Source organism: Echeneis naucrates, chromosome 4 (assembly GCF_900963305.1).
Source record: "Echeneis naucrates chromosome 4, fEcheNa1.1, whole genome shotgun sequence".
NCBI classification, from domain to species: Eukaryota; Metazoa; Chordata; class Actinopteri; order Carangiformes; family Echeneidae; genus Echeneis; species Echeneis naucrates.
Genome location: NC_042514.1, coordinates 5,777,988 through 5,796,393, shown reverse-complemented (window position 1 = coordinate 5,796,393; position 18,406 = coordinate 5,777,988). Strand labels below are relative to the sequence as shown.

At 43.5% G+C, this 18,406-nt stretch overlaps 2 protein-coding genes across 7 annotated transcripts in view; one reads left to right on the top strand and one right to left on the bottom strand.

Annotated features, from left to right (window-relative positions):
* tle2a (TLE family member 2, transcriptional corepressor a) overlaps nt 1–7,148 on the top strand; it is a 37,650-nt gene extending 30,502 nt beyond the window's left edge. For all 5 annotated transcript variants that reach the window (XM_029499258.1, XM_029499257.1, XM_029499256.1 and 2 more), the window contains exons 10-20: nt 88–132; nt 963–1,124; nt 1,574–1,700; nt 2,699–2,892; nt 3,218–3,297; nt 3,976–4,225; nt 4,485–4,732; nt 5,382–5,529; nt 5,646–5,796; nt 6,070–6,146; nt 6,501–7,148. In XM_029499258.1, coding sequence (XP_029355118.1) covers nt 88–132; nt 963–1,124; nt 1,574–1,700; nt 2,699–2,892; nt 3,218–3,297; nt 3,976–4,225; nt 4,485–4,732; nt 5,382–5,529; nt 5,646–5,796; nt 6,070–6,146; nt 6,501–6,608 — 1,590 coding nt within the window. In that variant the 3' untranslated portion in view covers nt 6,609–7,148. The remainder of the gene's footprint in view (nt 1–87; nt 133–962; nt 1,125–1,573; nt 1,701–2,698; nt 2,893–3,217; nt 3,298–3,975; nt 4,226–4,484; nt 4,733–5,381; nt 5,530–5,645; nt 5,797–6,069; nt 6,147–6,500) is intronic.
* Nucleotides 7,149–12,924: 5,776 nt separating this feature from the next.
* Nucleotides 12,925–18,406, bottom strand: part of tle2b (TLE family member 2, transcriptional corepressor b) — a 68,946-nt gene continuing 63,464 nt past the window's right edge. For both annotated transcript variants that reach the window (XM_029500611.1, XM_029500613.1), the window contains exons 17-20: nt 17,907–18,054; nt 16,956–17,106; nt 16,677–16,753; nt 12,925–13,410 (exon numbers count right to left, since the gene is read on the bottom strand). In XM_029500611.1, the coding sequence (XP_029356471.1) occupies nt 13,303–13,410; nt 16,677–16,753; nt 16,956–17,106; nt 17,907–18,054 (484 nt within the window). In that variant the 3' untranslated portion in view covers nt 12,925–13,302. The remainder of the gene's footprint in view (nt 13,411–16,676; nt 16,754–16,955; nt 17,107–17,906; nt 18,055–18,406) is intronic.

Below are 18,406 nucleotides of genomic sequence, written 5' to 3'. Positions count from 1 at the left end.
GGCTGTTGTATATTTCTACATGTAATCTACATATACAGCAGAGCAGAATATCTGATCTCACCTTCTCTCTCTCTGTCTCTCTCTCAGGGCAGCGATGCGGATAAGAGTGATGATAATTTGGTGGTGGATGAGGTTAGTAGACGGCTGCTGGCCTATGTTGGCCTCACTTCACCGCCTTCATCTGCATACATCATGTAAACACACCCAACAGGACCATCTGAATAATCATAATAACAATAATACACCCCATCCACCCCCCCACGCCCCCCAGCCCCCATCCTCCTCCACCTCTACCTGCCCTCATTTCTCAGTAAACAACCATAAAATGCAAAGGCACAGACAAAGCACACCACTGCAGTTCACTTTAATGTACAGTAGTATGACTGTGACTGTTTTATGAATGGGTGCAAACAAGACGGCTGTCAAATGAATGACAGAGATTTTGGTGGGGGGAGTTCTTTCCGTATAAACATGAACAAATGTTTAAATAAAATTATGCTTTGTGAATTTCTAATTGTAACAGTGAGCGAGCCTGCACCCCCTTCACCATAAAACAGAACAAAATTTTATTGCTTCATACTCACTGAAACTTTGGACAAACTTGGAACTGACTGAAACTTTATATTAACTCCAGATACATTTTAGCACTGAACAGGGATTATGGACAATGTATTCCTTTTTATTAGCACATTAGGAAGTGATTTCTTAATTACCAGTATCAACTGGAGGAATTGCAGCAACTAAAACCAGTTAAAGTATTTATAAAAGTCCATGTCTTGTGTTTCAAAGATAAACTTGAAATATGGTAAGACTTTGCTTTTGGGGAAAAAAAAGAAGAAAATGGACAATAATAGATTCCCAGGTGATCCCTGTGGCCTTCAGTACTAAAATACTGCAGGATGACCAAACTTCTTCTTATTTCTGCTCGGTATGATAACATTTTATGTGTTTTGCGAATTCAGGATCCGTCATCCCCCCGCAGTGTGCAATCCTACTCGTCCAGAGAGAACGGTTTGGACAAGATGCCGCCATCTCGTAAGGAGGGTCCACCGCAGGCCAGTCCCACCTCCCTGGCCTCCTCCAGCAGTGCTGCCTCCCCTTCCCGCGGCAAAGAGCCCCCACAGGTAAATGACCACCATCCATATGGCAGCGCATGTGAATTCAAACATCTATGGACCCATGGTATGTTTCAGTGCAGGACATCAGGGCTGTGTTGTCAGCACACACTAAATTCTGCTCTTTTGTTTGGGGTCAGTAGTTATCTTGCTGTAAATTCAACATACCACACACCTTCAGTCTGGGCTGCTGACATCCCACAGCACTCCTCCTGCCCTCAGTCATCCTTAAAGTTGTTATCTTTTTTTCATTGTGTGCTTTTCTTTGGCTTTTTCTTCTGCTTCACTGGCCGGCACCCTGTTATGGCTATGAAAAAGAGGAGGGGAAAAAAATAAAAAATAAATAAATAAACCCAACTCCCATACATCTAACTTTAAAATCAGTTTATTTCACTTTTCATTGTACATTTATTTTCTTTCCATTCAAACACTTCTCTCTTAATTCTCCACTCGTCCAGAGGGAGAAGTCCAGTACTCCAGGTATGAAGCCCGGGACGCCAATGTCTCAGGAGTCCAACACCCCAGGACCGAGTGGACCCCCACAGTTCAGACCTGTCCCGGGCAAGCCTGGTGTTGACCCCCTTGGTAAGGTCGTCTCCTAACCTTGGTTTTACTCCCCACCCCCGTAGTTAATTGTTAAGAGGAAAGCCGTTAGCTTCAGAAAGCCTTGAGTTGATGTGAAGTGGGAAAACTCTCTTTTTATTTCTTGTCATGTTGCTGACGAGACAGAAAGACACGTATTTCCAGCCTTCCTCTCAGGGACATCAGCTTGCAGTGCACACAAGGGATCATTTAAAAAAAGGAATCTGTATTTGCAGAGACAGCTTTTAGCCTGTGCTGGCTTTGTTACATGTGGTGATTCTATCAACACTGGGCCGCAGTAGTTGGTATGGGTGTTAGCCAGCTCCTCACCACCGACCACCATCTGGACTTAATAAGCAGCTGTGGGCAAAAATATTCAGCGCGCCTCACTTTTTAAATGGAAAAATTAGGAGAGGTGATGGACTGTGACTGTGAGCTGCTTCATAATGAGCCTCTATCTATTCCAGTGTATCTCTCTTTTTTTAATTCACATCACCTGGTAGGTCCCACAACACTTTCACACACCCACGTCATTGTGCGTGCATATGTACACGCTTGTAGATGCAGCTACACACACAGCAGGAAGCTCTGTATGACTGCGCACGCGCGCACACACACACACACACACACACACACACACACACACACACACACACACACACACACAAATGCACACATGGCAGGTACTGGCTTGTTGCAGTAAGCAATGGCGGCCAGCAGGGGTCAGTAGTGGTCTAGTGCTGTACTCTGTGATGTCCTGCCTTTGGTGGCAGCTTATTCACAGCTTGTCAGTCACAGCTGTCTCACTAACTGACAGCCTCTGCAGACCCAGTCACATTAATAACAACGTGCATCTTATTCGATCCTGTGTTTAAGTGATATCTAGAGCTTGTGGAATAACTGGCATTCTGCGTTCTCTGCCTCGATCAATAATTTCTTCTCTTTAATAATTCACGCCAAATTAACCCACTCTCTTCCTCCCTCCTTCCTCCTTCCATCAGCTCTAGGTCTCAGGAACCCTCTGGCGGTGCAGGGAGCTTACCCTCCGGGGGCTTTTGGCCTCCCTCCTCCAGGTGTGAACGGAGACCTGCCTGGGGCGGCAGGTTACAGCGCCGGCCTCCACTTGGTCTCCCCCCAGATGAACGGAGCTGCTGCAGCAGCAGCAGCTGCCGCAGGCTACGGACGCTCCCCTGTGGTGAGCTTGACGCTCCTCAGATAATTTGTCTTTCCAGTGTCTCTGTCATATGCCACACCTCAGCATATAAACCTGTCAGAGAGGACAAAGGGAGAGATATTCTATGCACAAGAAAGAAAGCATTAATGCTGGAGAGGAGAGGGAAGTGGTTGCTTTCTCATTTATTGTTAAGAATCTGACCTTGGCTCTTGAGAATTTTTTTTAAGTTTATGATCTCATTTTATTATGATTTTTCATTTGATACTGTCTCTGTACTACCCAGTAAATGAGTGAATTCTCTCCTCTCACCTCTTTTCTCATATAAGGGTATTTCTGTTTCTTCCAGGTGGGCTACGAGTCTCCACACCCACATATGAGGGTCCCTGGGCTGCCTGCCAGCTTGCAATCAGCCGCCTCTGGAAAACCGTGAGTTTCCTCTACCTCGACTATCATTCAAATCTTCACCTAGTTGCACTAAAATTCTCCTCGAATTTGAAGGATAGCTGAGGAGAAAAGGACTGGAAAGATGAAGAATCTTGAGATGTAAAAGAAAAAAAAGGAAAAGAATATATATAAAAGAAAAAAAAATGTGATAAATAAATAGCTTGTTTCCTTCAGAACTGTTAAAATATACAGCCTCAATGTTTTCTAATTAAATTATACAGTCTGTATTCATACATTAGGCCTCTTGAATGAAGTATTCAACCTTTAAAGCACTTGAAAATTGTCTTTAGCAACGTGCCTTACATGTCTAGCTCTACTTTCCTGTTACCTCAGATGAATGACTCAGTTCAGTTCATCAGTTTTATTTAGTTATAACAAGTACACACATTATTACAACAAATACCTTTGCCTCCTTCTTTTAGCTATCCAAACATTTTTAAGAAATGTTGTAGTGTTTGTGTAGTATGTAGTGTTTCTGTGTGAATGCTTTAGTCACTGTTTCCAGAAATCACAAGTAGATGAGGTAAGAAAAATTCTGACATGTAAAAAGAACCTTCTTAGTAATAGTCAGAAAGCCTTGAGTTGATGTGAAGTGGGAAAACTTCAAGTTACTCACACACACCGAATAAACTGAATCCCTTCCATCCCTCTTCCCTTCAGTGCCTACTCTTTCCACGTGAGCGCAGACGGCCAGATGCAGCCCGTGCCCTTTCCCCCTGACGCCCTGCTGGGCCCGGGAATCCCTCGCCACGCCCGTCAGATCCACACCCTGAGTCACGGAGAGGTGGTGTGTGCCGTCACCATCAGCACCTCGACGCGTCACGTGTACACTGGAGGAAAGGGCTGCGTCAAGGTGTGGGACATCAGCCAGCCGGGCAGCAAGAGCCCCATGGCCCAGCTGGACTGTCTGGTGAGGGACGAGGAGACGCAGTTAGAATGGATTGGTGCAGACTTGTATTTAAAGTTTTTGTCAAATAATGTAGCTTTATGACCAAAAAACAAAAGTGATACTCTTGTTTTTCATACATAAAAACACTTTTAGATGATGAATCTGTAGTTATGGCTGGGATAACTCCATATGGTTATCCCCTCGTCGTCAATTACAGTGAACTGCAGAATACATCACAGATATAAATGTTTATATTTCTCCTTTTATTGTGCCCTAACAGAACAGGGACAACTACATCCGCTCCTGCAAGCTGCTTTCTGATGGACGGACCTTGATCGTCGGCGGGGAGGCCAGCACGCTGTCAATCTGGGATCTGGCCACGCCCACTCCACGCATCAAGGCGGAGCTGACGTCATCTGCTCCGGCCTGCTACGCTCTGGCCATCTCCCCTGACAACAAGGTCTGCTTCTCCTGCTGCAGCGACGGCAACATCGTCGTCTGGGACCTTCACAACCAGACGCTGGTCAGGTAGGAGAGGAGGAGGAGGAGGAGGAGGGAGAAGCTGCGTTGGAGTTGGAAAATGAAAAATTGCCAGATAGTTTTCAACTAACAAGCAAGACTGATTATAGTGAAGGAAATGAGGTTAATCCTGTGTGTGTTTAAGAAGGCGATGCTCTGCCAGCTAATACACACTTCAATGTATCAAGAGACAAGCTCTGCAAACAAGAGTAGGCTATGAATGCTGTGGTGTGTGGCTCTGCTCCGTGTGAAACTTGTCCCCGTATCAACGCTAATTTTAACTCTCAGGGTTGCCAAATGTCCAGGTTTTCCCAGGGTTGTGCTCTCTCCGTCTTCTGAACAACTACCCTGGAAAATGAATATTCTTGCCCCAGTTAATGTAAAAATACACCACTGTAGAATTTCATTTATAAAACTTTTTTTTCCCTAAAGACATAAAAACCATCACTGTGTTAAAGTCAGTGTCGATGGTGGCAATACTTATAACACTTCAGAGACAAACATCCATCCATGCTCCCATTTTTGTCTACAGGCAATAGTACGGAAATATAAAATAAATACTTTATAGATAAACTATAGTGTTTTAACATTTTCTTTGTATAATGAAAGCTAGAAATTAGTGCTGCCTCTGAATAACTTGTACGTCTCCTCCCTGCAGGCAGTTCCAGGGCCACACGGACGGAGCGAGCTGCATCGACATCTCCAACGACGGCACCAAGCTGTGGACGGGGGGGCTGGACAACACGGTCCGCTGCTGGGACCTCCGAGAAGGACGCCAGCTGCAGCAACACGACTTCACCTCGCAGGTACACACAACACACGCACACACCAAATCAGATTCACGCAGTCCTCCCTAATGGGCATTAATGTGCAAAGGATGCTGATGATCATCTGTGCTTTACTCTTTTCTGTCTTTCTCCAGATCTTCTCTCTGGGCTACTGTCCGACAGGCGAGTGGCTGGCTGTGGGAATGGAGAGCAGTAATGTGGAAGTACTGCACGTCTCCAAACCTGACAAGTACCAGCTGCACCTCCACGAGAGCTGCGTTCTCTCCCTCAAATTTGCCTACTGCGGTACGTGCACACACACACACACACACACACACACACACACACACACACACACACACACACACGATTGATGGTTTGGTTACATCACATTACCTGAGGGTATTTAATCACAGAGAAGCAGAACAAATCTTCTGCTTCTTTCATTATTCAGAAACAGCTTCCTCCCATTCACCTCACCCTGCTCTTTACAAAAGCAGCTCTCCCCCTCAGGCTTCTCCATATCTCGCCTCCCCCGAGGCTTTATCTGTTGATGGCTGTATGTGTGTTGTCCTGTAGGTAAATGGTTTGTGAGCACGGGCAAAGATAACCTTCTGAATGCGTGGCGGACACCTTATGGATCCAGCATATTCCAGGTAGAGTTTTCTACACAGAATTTTTAAACCACAGTCGAGGTTTTTCTCTTCATTTCCTTTTTTGTTTGTTTGTTTGTTTGTTTAAAATGAACCATGAAAATGTGATTATGTGATGAGATGTTGTGTTCTCTGGCAAAGAAACAATTGGAGGATTTCCAAACTCTTTCTCTTTCATTTTACCTTCTCTTTCATCTTCTTGTTTACTTACTAAAGGGTTATTTTAGGACACAAATTCATCACTTTTAACTTAACTAACAGCCAACATGTGAATTCTTTTGCATTACTGTTTATGTAAATGTCCTGATTGGTGGAATATTTGTAGCAAATGTTTTTTTCCTCTCCGTCTCTGTTCAGTCTAAGGAGTCTTCGTCGGTTCTCAGCTGTGATATCTCCCCTGATGACCAATTTATTGTCACTGGCTCCGGAGACAAGAAGGCCACAGTCTATGAAGTCATCTACTGAACTCTGATTGGCTGAACAAGTTAACCTAATAATCAGGGGGCGGGGCCAAGGCTCCCTCCTGCACCAATGACTGTACAGAGCGTCGGTGGCATGGAAAGCAAGAGACACTCAACTTGTACTTTGTTGTTTTGTTTACGTTTGTGAAAGAAATGAGACAGAGAGAGAAGCAAGGGGGCACAAAGTCACATCTCTGGAAAAAAAAACAAATCGAAAACTTTGTTTTTAATGCTCTGAGAACGCTGGTTAGTCTATAGCTGCGCAAATGTGGGATTCCTCCAAAGAACTTTTTGTTTTGTTCCCTTTTTTTCATTTTTTTAACAAAATAAAACCTCTGTAGTGAACAAGAAATTAGCAAAAAACTTATTTTTTTAGCCTTTGAATTTTTCGGAAGCAGTTGGACGGGCATCAAGAGGAAGAAGACAGATGTAAGACTGAAGTGTAGGGAGGGTTCAAGGAGGGCTGGACACTCTCTCAATGGAAAAATACGGTCCATATTCTTGTGCTGTGTTTAAACAAAAACGAACAAAAAAAAAAAAAAAACAGTCCCCAATCCGGGTCAGCTGGGCCGCGGCCGAGTCCACAGCACGTGGCTGCTCCTTGGGGCGGCAGATGCGTGGCAGATGGCGAGATGGCGTGCTGTGAGGCTCCAGCTACTTTTTCTTCTTATTATTTTTTTTTCCTCCTGGTTAAGTTTCAGCAGCAACATGATTGTATCATCTCCAGTACATGCGTGACAGAACAGGGCTCAGTTTCCTCCTAAGTGTCATGAGACGCGGTTCTTTGTTCTGTTTCTTTGTTTTTTATTTTCTTCTACTAAAGAACAAAGATGGACTTTTCTGGAGATGTTTTTAAGGGAACTGGCCCGGGGAAAAAAAAACAGAACTGTGACCCAAAGGACAGAAAAGCTGAAGTCAGTTCAAAGAGCTCACAACAGGTACTTTGCAGTTTTGGGGCGTCTGCTACATCGTCTTCATCTTTAACACTCGACATTAAATGTGATTTTCTATTGTATTTGTTAGGGCACATATAGACAGACAGGTATTTTCACAACTGCATCATGAACCTTGAACCTTGCTATATATGGACATGTAAATAAAGTTCTCTAAAGGCAAAAGAACATCTGTGCGTTGGATTTGCTTTGAGACGACAGCCAGTAGTGTTGCTCATTATTCAACTACTAGTTTTTGTCTTTCATCTGCATTGAATAATTTTTGTCCTCTTTCCTGAGCATCTTCTATCATAGGTGACCAGACGAACTCCTCCAGAAAGGACTGTTGGGATTTCAACAGTGTCAAGGGCAGAAATAAGGTGGATCAACTGTTTGTGTGGGTGGCTGGGTGTGTTTGACTGTGAAAAGGTGTTTTTCAACTGCAAGACCTAGTCACTCTCTTGCCAGGTTTATCTTGGAAGTCAAAAGAAGCATTTGTTGAATATTTGTTTAAACCACAATAGCCAGAAAAGTGTGTGTGCTCACAGCAGGGTGCCAAAAAGGCATTTAAGAAGTATTTAGATGAAAAATGAAGGAAGTGAACTGTGAGTACACAGTGCCTCCGCTCTCTCTTGCTATGGAAACATTTCTGTCTCCCACTGAGGGGAAGCGGCAGCACAAAGGGTCTCCTTTCGTCACTCAGTACAACCTCAGACATGCGGGAAAGTGTTTAGGGATTCAAACCTGCAGCGTGAACACATTGGGATTCACAGCTCCTCACAGTAAATAATGTAGCTGTGCCGTTGTTTGCTTTCCTGCTGAGCTTTGAAGGCGAGACAAAGGTGATCTACAGAGTGGTAGCAATAGAGTCCAAGAGGGATGTCATTATTAACAAATATTGTTTTTGGTAATATCAATTCTATGACTGCAGGTGACAATGTCATGACTAAGTCACAAAAGCTTTAGCTGTGGGAGAAAAGGAAAAAACATCTCCTGTGGGAGAGCCGGTTTTTATTTATCTAGCATCAGTTCAAGTCACTCCAAATCGAGCCGGTCTAGACCTTCTCTTTATAATATCATTTACAGAGACCCAACGAGAGCGAAGCACTCGGTAACAGTGCCAAAGAAATGTTTCCTTTTAAGAGGCAGGAACCTCCAGCTGAACAGGGGAAAGGACGCCAACGCTGTAATCTTTCCATGCAGGTGGATACTAAATCATTAAGCTTCCTTTCATGTATTTTGGAGATTTTCACCTGTTAAAATGTATAATATTCCTATGAATCCCCCAAAAATCATATCACAGAACAGTCTCGAAGCTTATTGTTAAAACTTGTGTACAGTTTCCAGCTAGTGTGAGCAGTTGCCTTGACAATCATAACATTTTTAGGGGAAAGAAAAAGGCGAAAACAGAAATCAAATTGCTTTCCTTTTTCCTGCTCTGGTCAGATGTGTCAGCTGACACTTCCCACGGGATTAACTCATTTCAGCCTCAGATCTTTTTTTTTTAGTGGCGTGATAGAAGAATCATTGTTATCATGTGAAATGCCCCAAAGGTTTTTTTTTTTTTTTTTTTTTTCTTATTTGACATTTTCACACAAAAAATATCCAAAAGCGGCCGGATAACATCTATATGAAAGGCTCTGCTAGAGAAACACAGGGGATACACCCCTATCATCCCGCCCCACCCCCACTGAAAACATGGTTACAAATGTGAACAGACCCTGTTTTGAAAATATGCAGTGAACGGGGGAATCTTGGCTGCTAATTAAAAAAATGCAGCCTTTGAATATATTTGACATGCCTGTTTTATTTATTTCTTTTTTTTTTTTTTTTGTTAGGCCCAACATGTCAGCATATTTTTAAAACCCTCCACATACACAGATCTGTGGAAATGAGCCTCAGTATCTCCCTCTCGCTCTCTGTCTGTTTTTTTTTTTATGTGCGGAGGCTGAGAGATGAGAAGAGAGCTTCACTGGTCAATTGTTAACCCGTGTGGGGTTTTTTTTGTACTGCCAGTGTTGTGCAAAACTTGCATCACCACTTTGCCGTTTTTCGTTAATTTGATGGGTTGGAAAATGTCATCATTGTGTCAACAACATCGTGTCACACTGGTTGAGCTCAAACTGCTGAGCGTTGGAAATGTAGCGTGTTTGGCAGGATACTAAAAGGTTTTTTTTCTGTGCAGAAAGTTTATTTCCTCCTGAGTGAATGAAGGTGAATGAAGAGGTTTTCTGGGACTGTGATGAAAGCCTGTGAATTCAAACTGGGCAAAACTGGTTCTTCATGTTGACAGAATGAAACAAGACAAAGTGCTGGTATTGAGCTTAAATATGAGTAAAGTTGATATTTGCCAAACAAATTCTTCTGAGGTTATAGTCATGTTTGCAGGCTTTTGGTAGTAAAGTTGTTTTACTTAATAATGAGATGACAGTTGAGGGAGCCAAAGTTGTTATAATTGATCCTAAAAGGATCAGAACTATTTATATCTGATTTTAAAGCAGTCAATCCAGAAGCTGTTATATTTGACACTGAAACAACTAACATGACAAAAAAGATCAACGCAGGAGACACCTGAAAGGATGAACACAAGTTTGGTTTATTTGTCCACACAGAGCATTTCTTGTACAGCACATGGGAAATGCATCAGGAGGGAAGAAAGTGCATAAAAAAAAAAAAGAAAAGGAAAAAAAAAAGTTCCTTGGCTTTTAAAAAATTAAAAACTAAACATGAGCTTCGTAAAGCAGAAAAAAAAGAAGCTTTATAACGTTGGAGCAGAGAAAGCACAGGCAGGGGAGAGACAGAACTGACAGATAAAGGAGAGTATCAACAATGTCCCAAATAGTCACGCCATACCACCAAATGCATAGCCATTATACAGCGCCATTCTGAGTAGTATACAAGCTTGTGTATGAGAATATCATTTAGGGCTGCCAGTGACTGACAGGACAGGAAGGGAAAGGGGCAGGCAAAGGCATTAAACTGTACAGACGATCTCCAACTCCTCGCTGGCACAGTCCACCATATTTCTGCTTTCTTGGATTAATGCCGCAGAGAGAAACAGAGATCGCGCTAGAACTTTTTACAGCTGAACTAAACTGCATACTGTCGGCCTAACGCGAGATTCATCCTTCTGCAGAACTGAGTGTGAGAACATTTTACTGTAGCCGCACAAAGCATGCAGTAAAAAGTAGGACCTGTTCGTTGACTAAATCTGCACTGACCTGTTGCAGCCGATGCCTTCTGAACACTGATCACAGACTCAACAGAAACAGAGTATAATTATACAATAAGGACTGAAAAACTGAGTCAAGTACACTTACTACCACCGTTGAAAAAAAAAAAAAAATAATAATAATTAAACAGTAGAGAGAGCAACATTTTTTTTTCTTCACTGATGTTGTATGCCCTCTGCCTGTCACCATCACCAAGGATAAAATATACAGATTTAAAAAACAAAGCAAACAAAAAGTCTAAAGAAATAATTTTTTTTTTTCCATGTGAGTGCATCCCTCTGTGTTTGCTTCCCCGAACCCGAAACGCAGTCATAGGCAACCCCAATACATAAACATATTACATAAGACGAGCAATCACTATATATAAAAAAATACTGAAATGAATGAGTAATAAAAGAAAAGCTTGAAATGTGCCTTTTTTTCAGTCTAAACGCTGGTGACACACGTTCCACAGAAGCAGAGCGCTCTGATATAGTGTTTGCCTGCCAGTTTGGAGAATGAGCCAAGGAAGATTTAAAAGTAAGAATCAGGTTTAGAGAAAAAGGCTTAAAAATTTGTGTAACGCACTTATTTATTTTATCGACTGACAATCGAAGACTGATACGGCTCACATCTGTACGCTGTGCAAGAAGCTAGCCTGCAGCGAGCTAGCTCTGCCAGCAAATTGGAAACCGCCAAAAAGAAACATCCACCTGTCATCGGCTCTAAAACTCTCCGATTGACGTTTTTATCTCATTTCTTTCATCGTCAAAAAGGTGTCCTACGGTTGCCAGGCAGCTGGAAATATTAAGCGAGTTAACCAGATAACTTTCATTGGTGATCTTAAAAGTGCAGGTTGTCCATTATTGACAGTGAATTATTTACATGTAGAAGATGAGGTGTGATATTTTTTTTTATCATTCTTCCTATTTTTCTTATCTTTGCATGTGAAATGGAACCCTGCAAAAATAACTTCCCAGGAGGGATTAGTCTGATTCTTATGCTAAAACAAGCTAGCATGCTGCTGATGGCGGCTTCAATGCGTAGCATACATACGTGGGAATGATATCAATCTTCTCATCTGAATCTCAGCAAGAAAGTGTATAAGCATATTTCACCCCCACCCCCAGAAAAAAAAAAACAAAAAACAAAACTACTTTTCCTTTAAAGTTTTTAGCATCTCAATTAATAGCAATCACTAGCTTATCAAACAAGATTTAGCCAGAGCACTTTGAACGCAGCAGCAGGGAGGCAGAGATGGAGAAAATGACTCAGATAAACATGTAATCTCATCTGGTTTGCAAATGAAAACAGCAACTAGTTGCATAAAATGTGAAAGGAACCGGGATTAGTCGCTGCTTATTCGGCTGCTGACGATAGCACAATCAGTTGGTGTTAATTTGCCCTCTTGTCTGTCTTACAGTGAAGTTGCCGTGCTGCTACTTCATCTAGCTGACAGTGTCTTTAATGAGAGTGAGTGCAGCACCCAGTGTCAGGAGAACAATCCAGAGGAATTAGCGGGAACAGCTCGGCTGATGTTCTCTGTTTGTGTCTGGGGGCCCGGGGAGAATCCCATTGACTCCTCTGCTCATTAGACGCTGCCTTTGTCAGACCAAAATAAAATAGATATTAAGCAGTGAGATGGGGAGCGCAGCGATGAATGTTTAATTGGGTGCTCTGTGTGTTGTGTGTGTATTTCTCTCTTCCTACAATTACCTTAGGGGGTTTATCAAAATGTGTGTGTGTGTGTGTGTGTGTGTGTGTGTGTGTATTCCTGCTCGATGACATGCACCTTATGTGCGTTAGCAGGTCTATGTTTCATGTCAGTGGATGTGGATATCTGCCCCCCCCCCCAATCTCAGGAGCGTCATCGTTCCCCAGCTCCTGACACCTCTCGCTGGGGAGAGCGAGCTGCGGCGTCAGCCTCATTAAGGCTTCCACTGTCTGGCTAATGAATCGATTGTGTGGTATCAGTGCTCCTGGCTGGCGCTCCCACAGTGCTGCTCCACGCCTCCTCTGGGGGCCTCCCTTCCACTGAGCTCTTAATCAGGAAACAGCCCTAATTACCCTGCCTCTCTCCTCCTCGTCCTCATCCTTCCTCCCTTTCATTTCCCGCCCTTTCACACTCTCGCACTCTCTCTCCTTCTCGCCCCCCCGCCCCCCCTCGCTCTCCTCCTGACTTTATCATGACGCTCCACCGCTCATTTCCTTTTGTCCTTCTTATCTTGCTGTTTCTTTACTGCCTCTCTGTCTGTGCTATCTTGCCTTGTCCTTGGGCTAAAAGTGGTAGGTGGAGAAGGGGAAGGGGCATTTGGGAGCTTCCACAGTAGCTTATGTCACAGCAAATAAGGGGAGAGGGTATAATGTATTAAGGGTGAGGGTCAGGAGGACTCAAGAGGACTGAGACGGAGGTGCTGCTGCTGCTGCTGCTGATGATGATGATGATGATGTAATGAGGATTGGGAGCAGGTGATAACCGGGGGCACTTCCTCCACACCCCCCAAAAACCACCCCAAAGTCTCCGTCGTGTCCCTTGGCCACCTTGCCCTGGCCCTCAGTACACCACCTCGTACACCGTGGCCTTCTTGTCCCCAGAGCCCGTCACTATGTACTTATCGTCCGGTGAGACGTCACAGCTCAGCACAGACGAAGACTCCTTGGACTGGGAGCGGGGCGAGAGACATGGCCACAAACGCAGGAGAGAGAGAGAGAGAGAGAGAGCGAGATGGAGACAGATGGGAGGAAGCAAACACAAAGAGAGATGTTAGAAAAGAAATGACTCATCACTTAATACTCAATCATACAAGACATTTGCATTTCAAAACAGTCTGCAATTATTTCCAAACAGACAACAGCACAGCCCCAGGATGCTGACTCATTCATCTGAGACACGCTGCTCTCCTTCTCTTCCTTCTCTCTCTCTCTGGGGAGACACAGCTTCATTTACTGCAGGTTTCAGCATCACTTGCAGCATAATGCTGATAGTCTGCACGAACTGGTAAAATGCACAGTGCTGTGTCTGAAAGCCAGACCCCGACACCTGGCTTTAGATGATGTAAAGCGCCCTCTGCTCCCTCCTCCTCTTCCTCCTCTTCATCCCCTTTCTCTCACAGCTCCATCATCATTTATCTTCCTTCCTTTCTTCGCAGACTCTCCTCCTCCCGCTCCTCCCTAAACTCCTCTCCCCTCGTCTCCCCTCCCTCTGCGCTACAGGCACAGCAGGGCTGTCAATCATCAAGCCACCGGTGAGAGGCCATTTCACACAGGATCCCTCATACTATACCAAGAGAGCGGGGGGGGGGGGATGGGGGCGTTCATGAGGGAGGAACGCAATGACAAGCCAGACGATGAGTTTGGAAGAGAGGAAAGTAAAGCTTCAGATACAGAGATGGAGAAGCAAAGCGGGATGAAACACAGAAACAGTGAGGAGTCCTGAAACTCAGAGAGTTAACGCCTTCCAGCATTACGGTGTTCATGATGCGATTTATTTTTTTTGGTGTCTATGATATTTTTATTCTGTCTGCTTTCTGGGGGAAAAAAGAAAAAGAAAAATCTTTGTTCTTTTGGTTGCATTTTTTAGTTTGCCAATGAATCGAGTCTCCTCCTTTCATAAAGTCTGATATGATGCATTCTTAGAAATATAAATATATTAGCATGTAGCATGTCTTTGCTAAAGCAAACAATGAAGACATCAAAATACCACCCAAAAAAAAAAAAAAAAAAGGCCCTCACTCAACCCGATTATACAAAGATTGAGAACAAAAAGCCAAAACGAAACTGAGGAAAATCTTTATCTCATCTGAGAACACAGTTTAACTGCTAAAACAGTCAGATGAAGGCAAAGACGATGCCTGTGATCTCTTTCTTCCACACAGGATGCACCAAATATTCCACCTTAAGACAGCAACACTTCTGTTGCTGTCTTATTTCCCCCCAAATTGTGGGGGGAAAACATCAAACAAGCTCTTGCTGTTTAAAAATATGTGCTGGCATCAAACAACCAAGACGAAGCTCATGCAATTATGTCTTTAAAACTATAAGCAGTCTCTAGATGAATTTTTTATTTTGTTGGGCTAAAATGATTACTATTAGTTTACCAATTGTTTTGGCATTTACCAAAATAAACTGATTATAAAATGTCAGAAAATAAAGAAAACTATTTTAAGACCATCAGATAATATGAAATTATGAATTTTGCCAGTCAAACAAATATGTAAGTCAAAAAGGATTCTTCCTAAACATGGTTTAGTTCTGTTGCATGAATACTGACCAATAAAACATACTCAGATCTACTGATACTCACATGGATTTTGTCAATAAAGAAAGTGATTACGTGACAAACGGTTTCGGCTCAACTGGACTCCCTCCAGCATCAAAACAATCATCAGGACAACATCAGATTTGTCTTAAGAAAATGTGACTCAAGCTGCCAACAGATGACCAAAACACAGAGTGGACTGAGACGGTCAAACGGAGGATCATAACCTCTGAGGTTATTTGGGCCTGAGACGCACCAGTTCAACAGAAGCTGACACAAAGCGGAGGGAAACCACAGAGGCTAGAAGACACAGCGGGCTTCGACAGAGCTGCTATCTCCAACAAATTTATTGACTTAACACAACAAATCATACAAAGCCAGCCACTGTGTCAAGAAATCCACAAAGGAAGTTAATACATTTCGCAAATCTCTCTTGTTCTACTTTTTTCTTTTCATCTACACAGTGTTTGTACCTTTAGGAAGATTCATCCTGTTGTGACTAACCCTAACCCTTTTTCTCTAAATATATAATAAAATCTAAATGTAATATGAGATGTTAAATATACTGTAATGTGTACTAACGTTACACAAAAATGTTTGTGCCACTGAAGCTGAATTGAGAGAAAATGCATGATATGCAAGCAGAGCGAAACCGAAGAAGGAGGAGAAGGAAAGAGTGAAAGCCTAGTCGAAGAAAAAAAGGATTTTAAAATATAAAAAGGTCAGAGAGAGGGCCCAGGTACAGAGAGATTAGCAGAGATGAAGATGAGTAAGCACGGAGAGGCAGCAAGGACGGCAATAAAGACAGACAAGGAGAGAGAGAGAGAGAGAGAGAGAGAGAGAGAGAAGGTTGAGAGGAGCACGGGGTTGGAAGAAAGTGTGGAGACAGAAACTGGAAAGGACGGAGATAAACCAGAGGAGAGGAAGAGGAAGGAAAGGAGGCCTGTATAACACAGCGACAGGAGGGAGCTGTCTGGCAGGAGAAATGTTTGGCATTTGGATAACAAAGCAGATAACCAGCATCTTCCGTTTGGTCCACGGGGACAGACAGAAGCTGGTTGTACTTTGCAAAAATATGACAGTGGCCACGCTGTCTGACACACACATACACACACACACAAAAAAGGCTCACCTTAAATGTACTTTCATTCATACCCAGATGAACAGGCTCAGCGGAAAAATACTGCATCTCAGCATATGTATGTTTCAACATTTCCTCTAACAGAATTATTAGAAATAATGATTCTATGTGGAGTTTTTTTTGTTTGTTTGTTTTGTTTTTGTTTTCCTGGGTGTGTTCAGGTTTTTCTGGCAGCCTGCACTCTCTGATAAACCTCCACAAGTAAACTCGGATCAACAAATACGGAATAATAATAATAATAATAATTTAAAAAAAAAAACTAAACAAAAAGCGCTCCCCATCTTTTTGCCTCTAGGGCTCAGCTCATCTGTGCCCATGTGTGGGAAGCTGCACAGAGAGAATTTAGGGACAGAAAGCTCGCTTCAACAGTGACTGCAGCCCAAAATAGGCACTTATATATATACTATTGCAAAACGAACCAATACAAAAATAGACACATACACCGGCAAACACACACTACGGAAGCATTTAGGTGTGTGCATGTTTGCACTTCGTACATCTTCTCATCCTCATCACACTCATCACTCACCTGGAAAATGCTAGCACCATATGGTGTCCTCCATGCATTTAACAGATTGTCTTTTCCTGTGCTCACAAACCACTTGCCTGAAATAACAGACACACAAAGTGCTACAGGTTAAACAAAGGAAAAGAGCTCGCGAAGCCAAAAATGCTGTGTATACACTGAATACCAATAGCATGCAGAGTACTGATAAGCATGTGTCAATAGTGGCAAGAATGTTTGAAACATCTAGGAACCAGTTAATATTTTTTGTGTGCATGTGTGTGTTTGCGTGCGCGCACGTACCGCAGTAGGCAAATTTGAGGGAGAGAACGCAGCTCTCGTGGAGGTGCAGCTGGTACTTGTCAGGTTTGGAGACGTGCAGTACTTCCACATTACTGCTCTCCATTCCCACAGCCAGCCACTCGCCTGTCGGACAGTAGCCCAGAGAGAAGATCTAAAGAAAAAGAGAGGCGGGGGTGAAAAATTAATGAAAGGAAGTGAGAGAGGCAAAAAAAAAAACATGCAGGAGAAGGAGGATGGGTGGGTAGATCATAAAGGGGCACGGGGGCAGAAATAAAAACAAAGGAACAATGAAAGATGATGTGAGGAAATGGGGGATGAGGGAGGAAAGAAGATAAGGTTGATGAAAGAAATGGATGGATGTAGGGAGGACGGATGAAGGAGTGAAGAACGAATGAGGTAATGTATGATATTAATGGGAAAAGATAAAGATGACAAGCGAGTAAAAAAAAAAGGAAAAGAGGACGAAGAGCACAGAAAATGTGAAATGATGTCGGAGCGGTAAATATAAAGTGAATTAATAAACAGAGAAACATCAAGAAACGAGAGAAAAGCAAGAGAGCGAGAGAAGGTGGTTGATGGAGAGAGACGGCAATCGAGAGAGAAAGTCATTACACGGTGGATCGAAACTCATCTGACAACAGTGGTCAACTCTATAGCTCTGTTGTGACAGTGAAGAGTGAATGGGAGAGTGTGTGTGTCTGTGTGAATCTATAAAATGAAATCATGCTGTTGTGTACTTTTGCCAATACATGTAAGGTGAAGTCATGGTGTGTCCAATCCCCGTAGGAGGTTTGTGTGTTCATGAGTGTGAAATACATGGCAGCTACCTGTACCCATGAAGCAAAAACACAACATTTGTGTTTGTTTCTAAACTGAATTCCTGCCTGCACGATTCTGTTGTGTGTGCACAACCAAGATGCGATGATGCAAATCAGAGAACGGATTGCGTACCTGCGAGGTGAAGTCGTGTTGCTGCAGCTGGCGTCCCTCTCGGAGGTCCCAGCAGCGGACCGTGTTGTCCAGCCCCCCCGTCCACAGCTTGGTGCCGTCGTTGGAGATGTCGATGCAGCTCGCTCCGTCCGTGTGGCCCTGGAACTGCCTGCAGGGAGGAGACGCACAAGTCATTCAAGGTAAACGCACACACACACCTGCGTACACATTCAATACACCCAGTCTGCTTCCTGTGTGCTTCTTTGCCCCGTTACTCTTGGAGGTGTCAGACCAAATATATTTTAATCCTTCCCTCCCCGTGGCCTTCCCACTGCCCTCCTCCCCTTCTAGCTTACCACCATCTTCCTTTCAGTCATACTCTGCCAAAATCTGAGAGATATATCCCATTGAAGCCCCCGTGGCTAGCTAACCGTCCGTCCTCCTCCCTCCTCCTCCGCCCTTCCGCCAGACTGTCGGGTCAGATGAGGAGGTCACAGACTGCGATGATTTCCCCCACGCTC